The following is an 18,669-nucleotide window of genomic DNA, read 5'->3' as shown; positions in this document are numbered from 1 at the left end:
GTGTCCTCCTCGCCACTTATTTTCCCACTTAGCTTGTATAATGAATAAACTTGAATATGTTACACTCAGTTCCTTCATCAAGTCATTAATGTAAATTGTAAAAGCTGTTGTAATGCACCCATTACAGCTTTTTCCCTTTAGCGGATTACATACCGCAATCATATCTACTGCTGAGTCCATGCCTCACTAAATAGCTTCTATTCCTTGGGCCTATCCTGGTAATAAGAGCCCCAAGACTGAATATAATTTCAATTGCTCTGCTTGATGTTCACTAGGTTCTCTATCTTCCACATATGAGGGCGAAGAAGATCTTCTGGTTGACCCTGGTCCACGAGTTAGATGATTCTGTTTAGAATAATAGTGAAGTTAGAAAAGTTGATCTCAGCCTATCTTCCCCTACCCTCAACCAGCTTGTGCACGTAAAAATCAGTCAGCATTCCCACTCTTGGATCATTATCCATTAACTGATACAAGAAATGTATTAAAGGAGATCAGATGAGAACAGGTATAGGCTTGGTGACCATCCAGTAATCAAATAGCACTTGCATGTGACCACTTGGGTAGGGTATTTGGAAACCTCTAACTGGTCTTGGGAAAGTACTGTGACCTTGTGACCTAAAATGGGACAAGGTGGTTTACACATGGATGCACTTTAATACCACACATGGTGCATCACTTGATTTAATGCTCTTGGCATAAACCAGTGTGTCATCCAATCTGCTGTGAGCAATGGCTTCAAAGATGCACAAAATTAAATTATTCAGTATGCACACATGCTTAAAACTGATGGGCAAAGTCTGTTCTCTCCCTTTTAGGAATGACCAGCCTCCATAGAATAGGTGTCTACATATTTGCAGCCGGGTCAGGTGGACTTCCCACAAATGAGACAACCTTCGTCAAGCAGTTGAAAGAGCAAGGCTATTCCACTGGCCTTGTTGGTAAGAGATAGCAGCCATTGGTAACCATGCTTCAACTGTCCAGGCCCTAAGCTGTGGCATTGTCTCCTTTTTAAGATGGTCCAGGAAGCAAACTTATTTTGGTCATCTGTCCTAATGTTTTCTTTGTAGCTTGATAACCCTCTGTGAAGTGATTTAACATGTTAAAGACATAAGTGCAAGGTGACATTGTTGATCGTGCTTTGTCACGATATCATAATTTGTTTTTACTTGCCAAATACAACTTCAGAAGGAGTGCAAACAGTAAATATTGGAACATGACTTCTGACTGGATAAAGAAGGAAAACTTGCATTTATATAACGTCTTGTATGACGTCAGGATTCCCCAAGGTTCTTCGCAGCCAATGAAGTACTTCTTTGAAGTGTAGTCACTGTTGTGTAGGAAAAGTAGAAGCCAATTTGGACACAGCCTCAAAGGTGATCTGTTTTTAGCAATGTTAGTTTCGAGGGATAAATATTTGACAGGACAGCAAGGAGAGAGCTCCACTGTTATCTTCAAAATAGTGCCATAGCTTATTTTTGCAGCCACCCGAGAGGGCATCTTATCCAAAAGAAGGCACTTCCGACAATGCAGCATTCCCTCAGTACCGTAGTGGAATTGTCAGCCTAGGTTTTGTGCTCGTGTCTGGAGTGGGACTTGATCCCATAAGCTTCTGACTCTGAGGTGAAAGTTACCACTCTTCACTTTGACCCAACTCTCTCTCAGGTAAAAGTGGAAGGCTAATCCAGCTGCTGGCCTTTTATGGAGTCATAAGGTGGAATCATCTTCTAACATTAAATTGAGAGATACAGAGCAAAGGTGGGTAAATGGAGTGAGGTCGAAGATCAGCCATGACCTGATTGAATGGTGGAGCTCAAGGGGCCACCTGGCCCATTCCTGCTCTTATTTCTTAAATGCTACTGGACGAAAAGCTATGTCTTTGATTGCCTTTTAGTTGATTTAAACAAAATTAAACCCTGACTCTCTCAAATTGTGAATGAGCAAGATATTTAAGATTTCAGCATAATAAAGATTTTTTTCTGTATATCTTAGCAAGAGTTGCCAATTTGCACGGTCCGCGTATTAGAAAGTGATTTTTGCTCATTGTTACTTTGACCACTGGAGGTAGGTGTAGGTAATTTTTTCACCCCTTAATCTGTAAACATCACATCTCAAAAATTAATGGACAGATTTGAACAAAACTTGGGGAACAATGTGGTGATTAGTTTTTGGCAAAGATCTGTTAATATTGGGCGATAGGCCAAATTGACTTTTTTTAAAAAGAATGTTGTGGGTTATTTTACTTTGAATGTTGTGGATTATCTTGGCTGCATTTGTCACAGCTGTCAAAATGTGAACAGCATTTTCAGAGCAGGTTATTGGATGTGGATTGGCCTGAAGCTTCTTCGATGAGATGGAAACTCTTAATAAAAATATTTTTTTTCAGCTTTGTAGCTTTAGTGCATCAATCAGGCAGGGAAAAGCCTCAAGGAAGAGCTGCATAGTTGTACGAATGTGTTAACAGAGTGGCACAGGCATGCACTCTACTGAATGCCCCCTTCACTTGTTAAACATTAATGATTGATTGCAAATTAGTAGCTCAGAAAAAACAACGATGGCAACTCCTCCTTTTCCTGGACTCCCTTCTCCTTCTCATCACCCCGAATTCAGCATTAATTGATGTTCTGGAGGACACTAGTGTAGTGAGGTGGAGGTTGTGTGTTTGTCTCAACTGGAAAAAGGTTGATTGCCATCTCGATAAGTGAGGAGGTACCTCTGAGGTATATTGTTAGGTCAGGGAAGAGGGAGCTATGCTTTGCAAACTACATAGAAACAGTAGTGGGCTACTGTTCCCTTGTAACCCCTTAAAAACCTTGTCTAACAAAAATCTATTAATCTCTGTCTCAAAAGCTCCAATTATCCCCACACTTACCGCCTTTTGGGGACAGAGTTTGAAATTATATTTCTCTTTATGTTGATAATAATGTAACATTGAATAAAACAATTTTATAATTACACCATGTAAAATTTGCTCTGAAAAAGAGCAGTTGTTACCTTTTAAAAAGTTCCTTAGAAGAACTGATGGGCCTCAACATTTCAGGCAGTTCTGCCCCAACATCCTAAGGAATGACGGGAACAGGTGAAAGACAGTTACAAGTAGTGGAGGATGGGTCTTTAGGGGGGTCTTGCCGTTGATTGGTCAGACTTTTGTGTTTGTAATAGGTCAGTGCATGTTAACATTCTTGCTGCTGATTGGTCAACTGTGAGGAATGGATGGTAATGTTTCTTGAGTAAGTGTAGCCAGATATCGCTGATGGGAAGACCCCTGTATTGGTGTGGTGTTGGTAGATCTCCATGGCTTCCCTGATGCACCTTGTATATCAGTGCATGGTAGATGGGAAAAGTTTAGAGTTGGACCATTAAGACAAGAGTCAGCCTCCTGTATATTGATTCCACCTCGGACAGACTACAATGTGTACTCAAGTCAGCGGACATAGAAGCCCATCACAAATCACCAAAGAAGCTCCACTCCATCATTCAAAGTCAAACATCTCGCAGTAAACTTGGAATTTACAGCTTACCCAGTGATCGTGGACTCGTCTACAATGGGGAAACTAGACACAGCCTACACACTAGATTTGAGGAACATTAAACCTGCTTCAAACACAGTGAATGGGACAAGTCAGCTATCACCAAACACGCACTTAATAACCCACTCCTACCAATGGTTCAACTCCAGACTTACTTCACCCAACATGCACATGTATACAAGACATGGCAGGGAGGCCATGGAGATCTACCAACACCACATTGTTCCCCAAGACAGTGACCTTCTCATTAGTGGCATCTGGCTAGGAACACATCCCCAGCCATTCGGTATAGCCAACCAATCGGCAGCAAGAGTGTTAACTGACCTATGATAAATACAACCAATCAGCAGTAAGATCCCGCCTATATTTTCTACAAGATGGCTTTTTGGAGCAGCTTGTGGTGGAGCCCACTAGGGCACAGGTAATTCTAGATTTAGGGATGTGTGATGAGGCAGATTGGATAAGGGAGCTTAAGGTGAAGGAACCCTTAGGAGGAAGTGACCATAATATGATAGAATTTACCCTGCAATTTGAGAGGAAAAAGCTGGAATCAGATGTAACGGTATTACAGTTGAATAAAGGCAACTACAGAGGCATGAGGGAGGAGCTGGCCAGAATTGACTGGGAGATGAGCCTAGCAGGAAAGACAGTGGAACAGCAATGGCAGGAGTTTCTGGGAGTAATTTGGGAGACACAGCAAAAATTTATCCCTAGGAAGAAGAAGCATACTAAAGAGTGAACAAGGCAACCAAGGCTGACAAGGGAAGTCAGGGACAGCATAAAAGCTAAAGAGAGAGCATACAATGCGGCGAAGAGCAGTGGGAAACCAGGGGATTGGGAAGCCTACAAAGACCAACAGAGGACAACTAAAAAAGAAATAAGGAGGGAGAGGATTAAATATGAAAGTAAACTAGCCAATAATGTAAAAGAAGATTGCAGGAGTTTTTTTAGATATATAAAGGGTAAGAGAGAAGCAAAAGTGGACATTGGGCTACTGGAAAATGATGCTGGAGAAGTAGTAGTGGGGAACAAAGAAATGGCAGAGGAACTGAATAGGTACTTTGCATTAGTCTTCACAGTGGAAGACACGAGTGACATCCCCAAAGTTCAAGAGAGTTGGGGGGCAGAGGTGAGTATGGTAGCCATTACCAAGGAGAAGGTGCTAGGAAAACTGAAAGGTCTGAAGGTGGATAAATCACCTGGACCAGATGGATTACACCCCAGAGTTCTGAAGGAGATAGCTGAAGAGATAGTGGAGGTGTTAGTGGTGATCTTTCAGGAATCACTGGAGTCAGGGAGGGTCCCAGAGGACTGGAAAATCGCTAATGTAACCCCCCTGTTTAAGAAAGGAGTGAAGCAAAAGACGGGAAATTACAGGTCGATTAGCCTGACCTCGGTCGTTGGTAAGATTTTAGAGTCCATTATTAAGGATGAGATTTCAGAATACTTGGAAGTGCATGGTGAAATCGAGCAAAGTCAGCATGGTTTCGTCAAGGGGAGGTCATGCCTGACAAATCTGTTAGAATTCTTTGAGGAGGTAACGAGCAGGTTAGACAAAGGAGAGCCAATGGATGTTATCTACTTGGACTTCCAGAAGGCCTTTGACAAGGTGCCGCACAGGAGGCTGCTCAGTAAGATAAGAGCCCATGGTGTTAGAGGCAAGGTACTAGCATGGATAGAAGATTGACTGTCTGGCAGGAGGCAGAGAGTGGGGATAAGGGGGTCCTTCTCAGGATGGCGGCCAGTGACTAGTGGAGTTCCGCAGGGGTCAGTGTAGGGACCACAACTTTTCACTTTATACATTAATGATCTAGATGAAGGAACTGAGGGCATCCTGGCTAAGTTTGCAGACGATACAAAGATAGATGGAGGGACAGGTACTATTGAGGAGGCGGGGAGGCTGCAGAAGGATTTGGACAGGTTAGGAGAATGGGCAAAGAAGTGGCAGATGGAATAGAACGTGGGCAAGTGTGAGGTCATGCACTTTGGTAGGAAGAATAGAGCCATAGACTATTTTCTAAATGGGGAGAGAATTCAGAAATCTGGAGTGCAAAGGGACTTCGGAGTCCTAGTCCAGGATTCTCTTAAGGTTAACTTGCAGGTTGAGTCGGTAGTTAGGAAGGAAAGTGCAATGTTGGCATTTATTTCGAGAGGACTAGAATATAAAAGCAGGGATGTGCTGCTGAGGCTTTATAAGGCTCTGGTCAAACCACATTTAGAATATTGTGAGCAATTTTGGGCCCCGTATCTCAGGAAGGATATGCTGGCCCTGGAGAGGGTCCAGAGGAGGTTCATGAGAATGATCCCAGGAATGAAAGGCTTAACATATGAGGAATGTTTGATGACTCTGGGTCTATACTTGATGGAGTTTAGAAGGATGAGGGGGATCTGATTGAAACTTACTGAAATACTGAAAGGCCTGGATAGAGTGGATATGGGGAAGATGTTTCCATTAGTCGGAGAGACTAGGACCCGAGGGCACAGCCTCAGAGTAAATGGAAGACCTTTTAGAATAGAGATGAGGAGAAACCTCTTCAACCAGAGAGTGGTAAATCTATGGAATTCATTGCCACAGAAGGCCGTAGAGGCCAGGTCATTGAGTGTATTTAAGATCGAGATAGATAGGTTCTTGATTGGTAAGGGGAACAAAGGTTACGGGGAGAAGGCGGGAGAATGGGGTTAAGAGACTTATCAGCCATAATATTTGGCAGAGCAGACTCGATGGGCCGAATGGCCTAATTTCTGCTCCTGTGTCTTATGGTTTTATGGTCTATTTTCATCTTCCTCTATACACAACTACCTCTTTCAGCTGTTCCAGTAATTCCTTCAGATGATGGGTTGAGTATGTTGCCTGAAATGTTGAAATTGACCAGTTCTTTTAAGGAACTCTTTTAAGGTAACAACCACTCTTTTCAGAGCAAACTTTACCGTAAAATTGTCTTGCTCAATGTTACCCCCTTTCCATGAAAACCTTCAAACAACTTATAATAACGTAATGATATATTATCCTTGCTGGTTCCGACACAATCAACAGAATGGGTTCCTTCTGTGCTGTAACGTTCAATGATCTTTGTGAAGAAGTGCTCCTGATTTTGCTCCTGGGTGGCTTGCTGCTAAGATTACGCCCCCTGTTTTTGAGTTCCCTTACCAGAGGGATAGTCTTTTTCTGTATGTATTGAATCCTTTTAAAATTTAAGCAGCTTGATCACTTCAATCTCCTAAGGGAATACAGCAGAAGTTACTGGCTTTGGTTTCACATCCCTTATTACCCTTGCCTAACGTTAGAAGTCTCAGTTTTAGATTATTAATTGACCCCCTGCATTGACACCTTTTTAGGGAGATAGTTCCTGGCTTTCACTGCCCTTTGTGTGAAGATGTACCTCCTGATATCAAACCTGAACAGATTAGCTCTAATTTTAAGTCCATGCCCCCTTTAGTCTTAACTCTTTCACCGGAAAAGTGCTGATTTGCACTGCCGACCAAGGCCAGTTTTGCCCCTGAGATGCTTAAACTGTGAAATTCACCATCGTTGTCGCTCATAAAATCCATTCATTAAAAAAAAAATTAGCTTCCGTCGCCATACTCCTTATTATTAATAATTAGAGGAAAGCTTTTCAGTGCACATGGTAAGAGGAAAACAACAAAAGCTTTAGCTTCCTTGTCAAAGCCTACCTTATGGCTGCTCACTGAATTTCCTCCACCGTTGTCATTTTCTCTTTTCTATGGTGAAGCTGTGCAAGTAAATAACCAGTTTATCCTGGCATTGTCAGCACTACAGAATTTAATTTGTTCCCTTCACTTTCACTTCATGCAGTTGTTTGGTAGCCGCCTGTGTTAGTGAGGAAACGCTCTGTACCAGACAGTCTCATCAGCAGAGAGAACAAAGCCACTTTTAATGATCACCACCTTGTCACTAATAAAAGGTCACAACAAATCTTTGAAGGTGGCAGGACAAACTGATTTAAAGCTGTTTAAAAACACATTCTGCATCCTTGGCAGAGACTTGGGTCTAGTCCTCCCGCAAAATTGCGCTCGGTTTTCCCACCCCAGTTCGGCCGACGTTTGCGTGAAAAATCACAGAACTTCAAGCGCAATTTGTGCCTGGCACTAGTTGAGCTTTTGGGCTAATTTTAAAAACATTGGGTGGAATTTAATGCCCTGCCCCGTGGCGAGGTGGCATTGAATCAGTGGGTAGTGGGTGGGGACCTGGCTGCCTTCCAGGCTCCACCCCGACTAAGTCTGTGGCAGGAAGGCTCGTGGGCGGCCTCTCCACCCCACCACCAATTGAGACTCTTAAGGGGGCAATTGATGCCCACTTAGGGGCCTCACCCTGCCGCTACTGGTATTCACCGAGCAGCAGACAAGGGACTCGCTGTGCTGGAAGCCCGAAAAGCAATCCCTGTCTGGCCCTTGCTGCCGACTGCCCGCTTCCCCCACAAGCCCCAGCCAGTGACGCATCTCTCACCCCCGTGGCTCCATGGCAATCCTCGGCTTCGGCTGGGTGCATTACCAGCAGCAGCCACCACCTCCCCGATGGCACAGCCAATCGCTGAAGAGCTGCCGACCTCTGATTGGCCGGCAGCTCTCGGAGACGGGACTTCTGCCCCTGACCAGCACTTATACTGGGAGCCTTCCCGAAAGGAGGCAGCATGGGGCTCTCACCAGCCCGCCATTAAATATTGCCTATTATGCTAGAAACAGGCCTCATCCATAAGATTGACTATGACCCAGGGTGAATTAATCACCATTGGGAGCGTGACTATGCTTCAAAATGGCTGTAAAGCGCTTGGGAACATCAGTGGCCTTGAAAGCAGCTATATGAATTGAATCTCTCTCAACATAAGGGGAGAAGTGGGATGTTCACTGATAATTGCTCATTGTTCAGTTTCATTTGCAATACCTCAGATGAAGCAGTCCTTGTCCACGTACAGCAAGACTAGGACAACATTCAGGCTTGATCTGATAAGTGGTAAATGCCAGGCAATCTCCAAAAAGAGAGACTCTTAACCCCCTTGATATTCCCTTCAAATCCCTTGATATTCAGTGGCATTACCCTCACTGAATCAATCCCCATTAACATCCCAGGGTCACCATTGACTGAATTATGCTGTGCCTACAAGAGCAGGTGAGAGGCTGGGTATTATGCAGGAGTAACTAACCTCCTCACTCCCCAAAATTTTTCTCTCATCTACGAGGCACAAGTCAGGAGTGTGATGGAATACTCTCCACTTGCTTGGATGAGTGCAGCTTCAACAACACTCAAGAAGCTCAACACCATCCAGGACAAAACAACCCACTTGATTGGTACCCCATCACCAACACACAGTGGCGGCACTGTGTACCATCTACAAGATCCACTGCAGTGACTCACCAAGGCTCCGACCACAGCTTCCAAACCCACAACCTCTAATGGAGTTGAGGTACAGATTAGCCGCGAGCTCATCGAATGGTGGAGCAGGCTCGAGGGGCTGAATGGCCCACTCCCAATCCTTCAGTGTCAGCTGTGGCTCAGTTGATAGGGTTGATGGCAACTGCCCCCCCGCCCCAGATAGAAGGTCATAGATTCAAGTCCCACTCCAGAGACTTGGACCCATAATTCAAGCTAACACTCCAGTATTGAGGGAACTCTGGACTGTCAGTGGTGCCCTCTTATGGATGAGGTGTTAAACTGAGGGGTCCCATCTGCCTCCTCATGAATGTAGAAGAACCCACAACATCATTTCATGGAAGATCACGAGAGCCCTGCCTGGTGTCCTGGCCAATGATTACCGGCGTTGCTAAAACAAATTATGATTTGTGGTCATCATCTCATTGCTGTTTGCGGAAACAGCAAGAAAGGATTGTGCAAATTGGCTGCTGGGTTTCCAACGTTACACACAGTGAGACTATGTCTCAAGATGAAATCATTTGGAATGTCCTGAAGATGTGAAAGATGAGATTTAATGCAAGTTTGTCCTTTCTTACATTCCTGCATTCTTGTTTACTTAGGGAAGTGGCACCTTGGTTTAAACTGTGAATCGAGTGAGGATCACTGTCACCATCCATTCCGGCATGGCTTTGACTACTTTTATGGCCTTCCGTTGACCAACCTGCGTAACTGCAAGCCCAATGCAGGCAATATCATCATAGTGGGGAGCCGGAGTAATGTACGGACCGTGGTCCAGGCTACGATTCTTGCCCTGTGCGTGCTGCTGCTGCTGGACCTTTTTCACCTCGTGACGGTGCCTTGGAGAGCTCTGGGTTTCGTCTTTCTGGCTGTCGCACTATTGCTCGTTGTCGTGTTGCTTTTCTTGTCCCAGTTTCGCAACATCAACTGTATCCTGATGAGAAACAGGAGGGTCATTCAGCAACCCTTTTCATGTGAGAACCTGACACAGAGGATGACCAGTGAAGCCACGAGTTTCATGGAACGGTAGGAGTTGTGTCCCTACTCCATGCCACTGTGCTTGATATATTGTCTGATTCCGATTTACATGTTGCATCTAAATTGAAATGATTGCTGATACTCCTTGATCTTGGAAGAGAGGCAGAGCAGATTCTGGGCGTTCAGGGGAGAGTGAGATTGAACAAACATGGCTTGTGCTCCCTTTCAGTTTAACAGTTCGAGGGGTGACAAAATTGAGTTGTTTAAAATGATGCAGGGCTTCCTCAATAGGGTTGATGCAGAGAAACTGTGTTTCCCCTTCCAACTCTCCCACTCAAAGGAACAGATCACCCAATCATTATGAAACTTGCCCAAATATTCACCCCCTTTGATTTCATTGGGATGAAAATCATGTAGGATGGACAGGTAATTTGTTGGACCCAGATGTTTATCCAGATGAAGATCAGTGGTGAACACTGCTGAGTGCCGAGGCTGAGCTCAATTCTCAGGGACATTATCCCAGTTATTTGTTCATATTTTTGGCTCTCTAGCCCCTGCCCCTCCTCCCATCACCTCCCACCAACCCCCTATTTCCCATCCACGCCAACTTATTCCAACCTACCCATTCCAAATGGCCTCTCAGCCCATACACCCGTCCCACTCCCAATAGCCCCTTATATCTTCCATGCTGACCCATGCACCTATCCGCCCCCATGAGATAGAAAGCAGGAGGAGGCGATGGCATAGTGGCGTTGTAGCTGGACTAGTTATCCAGAGACCAAGGGTAATGATCTGGGGACCCAGGTGGAATTTGAATTCAATAAAAATCTGGAATTAATGATGACCATGAAACCACTGTTGATTGTCATAAAAACCCACCTGGTTCACTAATGCCCTTTAGAGAAGGAACTCTGCTGTCCTTACCTGGTCTGGCCTTCATGTGACACCAAGCAAGCCACAGTTGTATCAAACAAAGTCACAAAAAAGAAATGAAACCAGATGGACCTAGGCACCGGCAAACTCAGCCCTGTCGACCCTGCAAAGTCCTCCTTACATCCGGGGCCAGTGCCAAAATTGGGAGAGCTGCCTCACAGACTAGTTAAGCAACAGCCTAATATGGTCATCCTCATAGAATCATACCTTGCAGATAATGTCCCAGACAGCACCATCACCATCTGACAGAACAGAGGTGGCGACACAGTGGCATACAGTCGAGAGGGAGTTGCCCTGGGAGTCCTCAACATCGACTCTGAACCCCATGAAGTCTCATGGCATCAGGCCAAACATGGGCAAGAAAACCTCCTGCTGATTACCACTTGGAGGAAGCACTGAGGGTGGCAAGATTGTACTCTGGGTGGGCGACTTCAATGACCATCACGAAAAGTGGCTCGGTAGCACCGCTACCGACTGAGCTGGCTGAGTCCTAAATGACATAGCTGCTAGACTGGGTCTGCGGCAGGTGATGAGGGAACCGACAAGAGGGAAAAACATACTTGACCTCATCCTCACCAATCTGCCTGCCGCTGGTGCATCTGTTCATGACAGTATCAGTAGGAGAGACCACTGCACAGTCGTTGTGGAGACGAAGTCCTGCCTTCACATTGAGGATCCCTCCATTGTGTTGTGTGGCACTATTGCCATGCTAAATGGGATAGATTTTGATCTAGCAATTCAAGACTGGGCATCCATGGGGCGCTGTGGGCCATCAGCAGCAGCAGAATTGTACTCGAACACAATCTGTAACCTCATAGCCCGGCATATCCCCCACTCTACAATTACCATCAAGCCAGGGGATCAACCCTGGTTCAGTGAAGAGTGCACGAGGGCATGCCAGGAGCAGCACCAGGCATACCTAAAAATGAGGTGTCAACCTGGTGAAACTATAACACAGGGCTACTTGTGCGCCAAACAGCATAAGCAGCAAGTGATAGACAGAGCCAAGTGATCAAGTTCTGCAGTCCTGCCACATCCAGTCGTGAATGTTGGTAGACAGCTAATTCACTGGAGGAGGAGGCTCCACAAATATCCCCATCCTCAGTGATGGAGGAGCCCAGCACATCAGTGCAAAAGATAAGGCTGAAGCATTTGCTACAATCTTCAGCCAGAACTGCTGAGTGGATGATCCATCTCGGCCTCCTCCGGAGGCTCCCAGCATCACAGATGCCAGTTTTCAGCCAATTTGATTCACTCCATGTGATATCAAGAAATGCCTGAAGGCACTGAATAGTGCAAAGGCTATGGGCCATAACAATATTCCGGCAATAGTACTGAAGACTCCAGAACTTGCCGTGTCCCTAGCCAAGCTGATCCAGTACAGCTACAACACTGGCATCTACCCAGCTATGTCCAGGTATGTCATGTACACAAAAAGCAGGACAAATCCAACCCGGCCAATAACCGCCCCATCAGTCTACTCTCAATCATCAGTAAATTAATGGAAGGGGTCATCAACGGTGCTATCAAGTAACGATAACCTGCTCACTGAAGCCCAGTTTGGGTTCCGCCAGGGTCATTCAGCTCCTGATCTCATGACAGCCTTGGTTCAAACATGGACAAAAGAGCTGAACTCCTGAGGTGAGGTGAGAGTGACTGCCTTTGACATCAAGGCCGCATTTGACCAAGTGTGGCATGAAAGAGCCCTAACAAAACTGGAGTCAGTGGTAATCAAGGGATAAACTCTCTGCTGGTTGGATTCATACCTAGCACAAAGGAAGATTGTTGTGGTTGTTGGAGGTCAGTCATCTCAGCTCCAGGACATTACTGCAGGAGTTCCTCAGGGTAGTATCCTCGGCCCTACCATCTTCAGCTGCTTCATCAATGACCTGCCTTCCATCATAAGGTCAGAAGTGGGGATGTTTGCTGATGATTGTACAATGTTCAGCACATTTGCAACTCCTCCGATACCCCATGTCCAAATGCAGCAAGACCTGGACAATAACCAGGCTTGGGCTATCAAGTGCCACAGAAATGTCAGGCAATGACAATCTCTGACAAGAGAGTATCTAACCATCGCCCCTTGACGTTCAATGGTATTACCATCACTGAATCCTCCACTATCAACATCCTGGGGGTTACCATTGACCAGAAACTGAACTGGACTAGCCATATAAATACTTTGGCTACAAGAGCAGGTCAGAGGCTAGGAATCCTGCAACGGGTATCTCCCCTCCTGACTCCCCAAATCCTGTCTGCCATCTACAAGGCACAAGTCAGGAGTGTGATGGAATACTCTCCACTTGCCTGGATGAGTACAACTCCCACAACACTCAAAAAGCTTGACACCATCCAGGACAAAGTGGCCCACTTGATTGGCACTGCATCCACAAATATGCACTCCCTCCACCACCGACGCACAGTAGTAGCAATGTTTACCATCTACAAGATGCACTGTGGGAATTCATCGAGGTTCCTTAGACAGCACCTTCCAAACCTACAACCACTACCATTTAGTAGGACAAAGGCAACAGATAGATAGATACACCACCTGGAAGTTCCTCTCCAAGTCACTCACCATCCTGACTTGGAAATATATCGCCGTTCCTTCACTGTTGCTGGGACAAAATCCTGGAACTTCACTTCCTAACAGCACTGTGGGTGTACCTACACCACATGGACTGCAGCAGTTCAAGAAGGCATCTTCTCAAAGACAACTATGGATGGGCAATAAATGCTAGCCCAGCCAGCGAAGCCCACATCCTGTGAATGAATAAAAAATAACTACAGGCCTGTTAGCTTAAAATCTATCAAAGGGAAAATGTTAGAAGGTATTATTAAAGATGTTACAACACAGCACTTTGAAAAATTCAAGGTAATCAGACAGAGTGTACTTGGTTTTCTATAATTTGTAACCAATTTATCTGAGTTCTTTGAGGAAATAACTTGTGCTGTGGATAAAGGGGAACCAGTGGATGTACTGTACTTAGATTTTCAAAAGGAATTTGATAAAGAGCCTAATCAAAGACTCTTGCAGAAAATAAAAGCTCATGGTGTAGGGGGTAACATATTGGTATGGATAGAAGGTTGACTAACTAACAGGAAACAGAGAATAGGCATAACTGGGTCATTTTCTGGTTGGCAACATGTAACGAGTGGTATGCTACAGGGATGAGTGCTGGAGCCTAAACGTTTTACAATTTAAGTGAATAATTTGGATTAAAGGACTGAAGGAATGGTTGCTATATTTGCTGAAGACACAAAGATAAGACATAGGAGCAGAAATTAGGCCATTCAGCCCATCGCATCTGCTCCACCATTCAATCATGGCTGATACGTTTCTCAACCCCATTCTCCCGCCTTCTCCCCATAACCTTTGATCTCCTTACTAATCAAGAACCTATCTATCTCGGTCTTAAATACACTCAATAACCTGGCCTCCACAGCCTTCTGTGGCAATGAATTCCATAGATTCACCAGTCTCTGGCTAAAGACGTTTCTCCTCGTCTCTGTTCTAACAGGTCTTCCCTTTACTCTGAGGCTGTGCCTTCGGATCCTAGTCTCTCCTACTAATGGAAACATCTTCCCCATGTCCACTCTATCCAGGCCTTTCAGTATTCTGTGAGTTTCAATCAGAGCCCCCCTCATCCTTCTGAACTCCATCAAGTATAGACCCAGAGTCCTCAAACGTTCCTCATACATTAAGCCTTTCATTCCTGGGATCATTCTCGTGAACCTCCTCTGGACCCTCTCCAGGGCCAGCACATCCTTCCTGAGATACGGGGCCCAACATTGCTCACAATATTCTAAATGTGGTCTGACCAGAGCCTTATAAAGCCTCAGCAGCACATCCCTGCTTTTATATTCTAGTCCTCTCGAAATAAATGCCAACATTGCATTTGCCTTCCTAACTACCGACTCAACCTGCAAGTTAACCTTAAGAGAATCCTGGACTAGGACTCCAAAGTCCCTTTGCACTCCAGATTTCTGAATTCTCTCCCTGTTTAGAAAATAGTCAATGCCTCTATTCTTCCTACCAAAGTGCATGACCTCACGCTTGCCCACGTTGTATTCCATCTGCCACTTCTTTGCCCATTCTCCTAATCTGTCCAAATCCTTCTGCAGCCTCCCCGCCTCCTCAATACTACCTGTCCTTCCACCTATCTTTGTATCATCTGCAAACTTAGCCAGGATGCCCTCAGTTCCTTCATCTAGATCATTAATGTATAAAGTGAAAAGTTGTGGTCCCTACACTGACCCCTGCGGAACTCCACTAGTCACCGGCCGGCATCCTGAGAAGGACCCCCTTATCCCCACTCTCTGCCTCCTGTCAGACAGCCAATCTTCTATCCATGCTAGTACCTTGCATCTAACACCATGGGCTCTTATCTTACTGAGCAGCCTCCTGTGCGGCACCTTGTCAAAGGCCTTCTGGAAGTCCAAGTAGACAACATCCATTGGCTCTCCTTTGTCTAACCTGCTCGTTACCTCCTCAAAGAATTCTAACAGATTTGTCAGGCATGACCTCCCCTTGATGAAACCATGTTGACTTTGCCCGATTTTACCATGCACTTCCAAGTATCCTGAAATCTCATCCTTAATAATGGACTCTAAAATCTTACCAACGACCGAGGTCAGGTTAATCGGCCTATAATTTCCCGTCTTTTGCCTCACTCCCTTCTTAAACAGGAGGGTTACATTAGTGATTTTCCAGTTCTCTGGGACCCTCCCTGACTCGAGTGATTCCTGAAAGATCACCACTAACGCCTCCACTATCTCTTCAGCTATCTTCTTCAGAACTCTGGGGTGTAATCCATCTGGTCCAGGTGATTTATCCACCTTCAGACCTTTCAGTTTTCCTAGCACCTTCTCCTTGGTAATGGCCACCATAGTCACCTCTGCCCCCCGACTCTCTTGAACTTTGGGGATGTCACTCGTGTCTTCCACTGTGAAGATTGACGCAAAGTACCTATTCAGTTCCTCTGCCATTTCTTTGTTCCCCACTACTACTTCTCCAGCGGCCCAAAGTCCACTTTTGCCTCTCTCTTACCCTTTATATATCTAAAAAAAAACTCTTGCAATCCTCTTTTATATTACTGGCTAGTTTACCCTCATATTTAATCTTCCTCCTCCTTATTTCTTTTTTAGTTGTCCTCTGTTGGTCTTTGTAGGCTTCCCAATCCCCTGGTTTCCCACTGCTCTTCGCCACATTGCAAGTAGGAAAGTAAGTTGTGAAGAGGACATGAGGCTACAAAAGGATATAAAGGTGAGGTGCGTGGCAGAGATCTGGCAAATGGAGTACAATGTGGGAAAATGCAAAACTGTCCATTTTGGCAGGAAGAATAAAAAAGCAGCATATTATCTAAATGCTGGGAGATTGCAGAGATCTGAGATACAGAGGGATCTGGGTGACCCAGTGGATGAATCGCAAAAGGTTAGTGTGCAGTACAGCAAGTAATTAGCAAATCTAATAAAATGCGATCATTTATTGAGAGAGGAATTGAGCAGAAAAGTAGGGAGGTTATGCTTCAGTTGTACAGGGCATTGGTGAGGCCACATCTGGGGTACTATGTGCAGTATTGGTCTTATTTAAGGAAGGATGTAAATGTGTTGGAAGCAGTTCAGAGAAGGTTTACTAGGCTAATAGCTGGAACGGGCGGGTTGTCTTATGAGGAAAGGCTGGACAGGCTGGGCTTGTATCCACTGGAGATTAGAAGAGTAAGAGGTGACTTAATTGAAACAAGTAAGATCCTGAGGGGTCTTGACAGGGTGGATGCGGAGAGGATGTTTCCTCTTGTGAGAGGATCTAGAACTAGGGGCCACCCTTTAAAAATAAGGGATCACCCAGTTAAGTCGAAGATGAGGAAAAATCTTTTCTCTCAGAGGGTTGTGAGTCTTTGGAATTCTCTTCCTGAAAAGGTGGAGGAAGCAGAGTGTTTGAATATCTTTAGGACAGAGCTAGATTGATTCTTGATAAGCAAGGGGGTAAAAGGCTGTCAGGGATAGGCAGGAATACATCACCCCCCTCCAACAGTATAAATTCCATCTCGTTTCTACCCCCCCCCCCGCCATTTAGCCCTGAAAAAGAGTCATATAGACTCGAAATGTTAACTCTATTTCTCTGTCCACAGATGCTGCCAGACCTGCTGAGTTTTTCCAGCATTTTCTGGGCCTCCGGATTTCTAGTCCAGTGATATTACTACTTTACCATCATCTGCCCTGGAGTGATGTCAATTTAAGGACATTACTTTTTTTGTTACATTTAATGTTACATTACATTACATTTTTCTGATGATCATCAGGGCCATTGTTATTGGCATGCAGCTTTGATACGTGTTTCCTTTAAATCTCAGCTCACTGGCAATAATTTTGCTTTGGAGTCCCAGTGCTTTCCCTTAATCTTGTGACAAGAAGCTTCTGCAAAAAGCACACAAGTGGTCCGTCGTGCTCTCTGATGTTACTGAATTACAATATCCCCTTCACTCTCTGTTTCTCGCTAACTTTCTTGCCTTGCCCTGTTGCTTGCTGCTCTCCGCCCACCCCTCTGCTTCAGGCAATCATAACTCAAAACATGAACCGTCACTTCCTCATGACAGAGGCTGGCAGCCTTGATAAATATTTCCAGCCTCTTCTGTTTTCGTTTCGGATTGTAATTTCTTTTTCTCCCGAGCAAGTTCGGACTACTTCGGCTCTGAACAGCATAATCAGCCGTTGCCGCTCTCTTGCATCTGAGGAATAATCCTCTTCAAACTACGATTCCTTCTGTTCTCTCTGATTAATCTAAGTCACTGCTACACAAAGCCTACTGGGATCTCTGCCTGCTGCTGTTGTCCAGGCCTATTACATCGGCTACGATGAGGCATTTTATTTTGCAAGTTTTCTCTTGAATGCTCTGGCTTTCGCTGGTGTCCGGTTCCTTAGATGACAGCAACCCCCTAGCGCCTTTTCCAGCCAGCAAGTCTTTGTGTCTGGCCTCGGACAATGGTTGTGTTTCATTTGCTTGACCATGAAAGGCACCATGGTTGCCCTTTATCCTTTCCTCCCCAAACATCAACAAATGTACACTTCGCAGCACTCAGTCAGGAAACGGGAAGCGTCTCTCTGTTCGTTCTTCCCTGTCTTCTCTCTTTTCCTACTCTGGTAACACTCCCACCTCTGAGTCAGAAGGCGCATGAGTTCAAATCCCACTCAAGAGACTTGAGCACAAATTCCAGGCTGAAATTCCAGTGCCCTATTGAGTGCTGCACTGTTGGAGGTGTTGACGTTTGGGTGAGATTTTACACCGAGGCCAATCTTTTTCCTTAGCTGTTTGTAAAAGATCCCACAGCACTTTATTGAAAGAAAAGCCAAGGAACCCTGCCCGGTGACCTGACCAATATTTACTCCTCAACCAATATCGCTTCCAAAAAAAAATACAGATTACCTGGGGCAGAATTTTTCACTCGGCGTGCAGGCGTGCACCTGACCCGCTCAGTGTGAAATAGTGCATGATGATGTCGGGCAAACGACCCGACATCATCGAGCGCTCGCACGATATTTCAGTTGGTGGGAGCGCGTGAGAGTCGGCAGCACGCCCGCCGACAATTAAAAGGGCTGTTAAGGCCATTAACATAGTTATCAAAGGTGATTTTTCATCGCCCGTCCAACGTTACAGCTGGTGGGCGGGCAAATCGGCCAGGCGGCCTCTCCCTTTCCGAGGAAATCTCTATCCAAGGGCGGGGATGAGGTTTCCGGCATTAGTTTAGAAAAAAAAATAAAAATGTTCGGACAGAATTTTCATCAGCCAGCGTTGAGCATTTCATCCCGCGCTTCACAATGGCTGGCCATTAATTGGCCAGCCAACAT

The 18,669-nt window shown here is 45.3% G+C and overlaps 1 protein-coding gene across 7 annotated transcripts in view; it reads left to right on the top strand.

The window, feature by feature from the left end:
• The window catches only part of LOC121284138 (steryl-sulfatase-like), an 84,638-nt gene that overhangs the window by 26,961 nt on the left and 39,008 nt on the right, over positions 1-18,669 (top strand). For all 7 annotated transcript variants that reach the window (XM_041199320.1, XM_041199313.1, XM_041199316.1 and 4 more), the window contains exons 4-5: positions 816-938; positions 9,516-9,939. In XM_041199320.1, coding sequence (XP_041055254.1) covers positions 816-938; positions 9,516-9,939 — 547 coding nt within the window. The remainder of the gene's footprint in view (positions 1-815; positions 939-9,515; positions 9,940-18,669) is intronic.

This window comes from Carcharodon carcharias, chromosome 11, assembly GCF_017639515.1.
Source record: "Carcharodon carcharias isolate sCarCar2 chromosome 11, sCarCar2.pri, whole genome shotgun sequence".
NCBI classification, from domain to species: domain Eukaryota; kingdom Metazoa; phylum Chordata; class Chondrichthyes; order Lamniformes; family Lamnidae; genus Carcharodon; species Carcharodon carcharias.
This window is presented reverse-complemented; position numbering and strand designations above follow the sequence as displayed.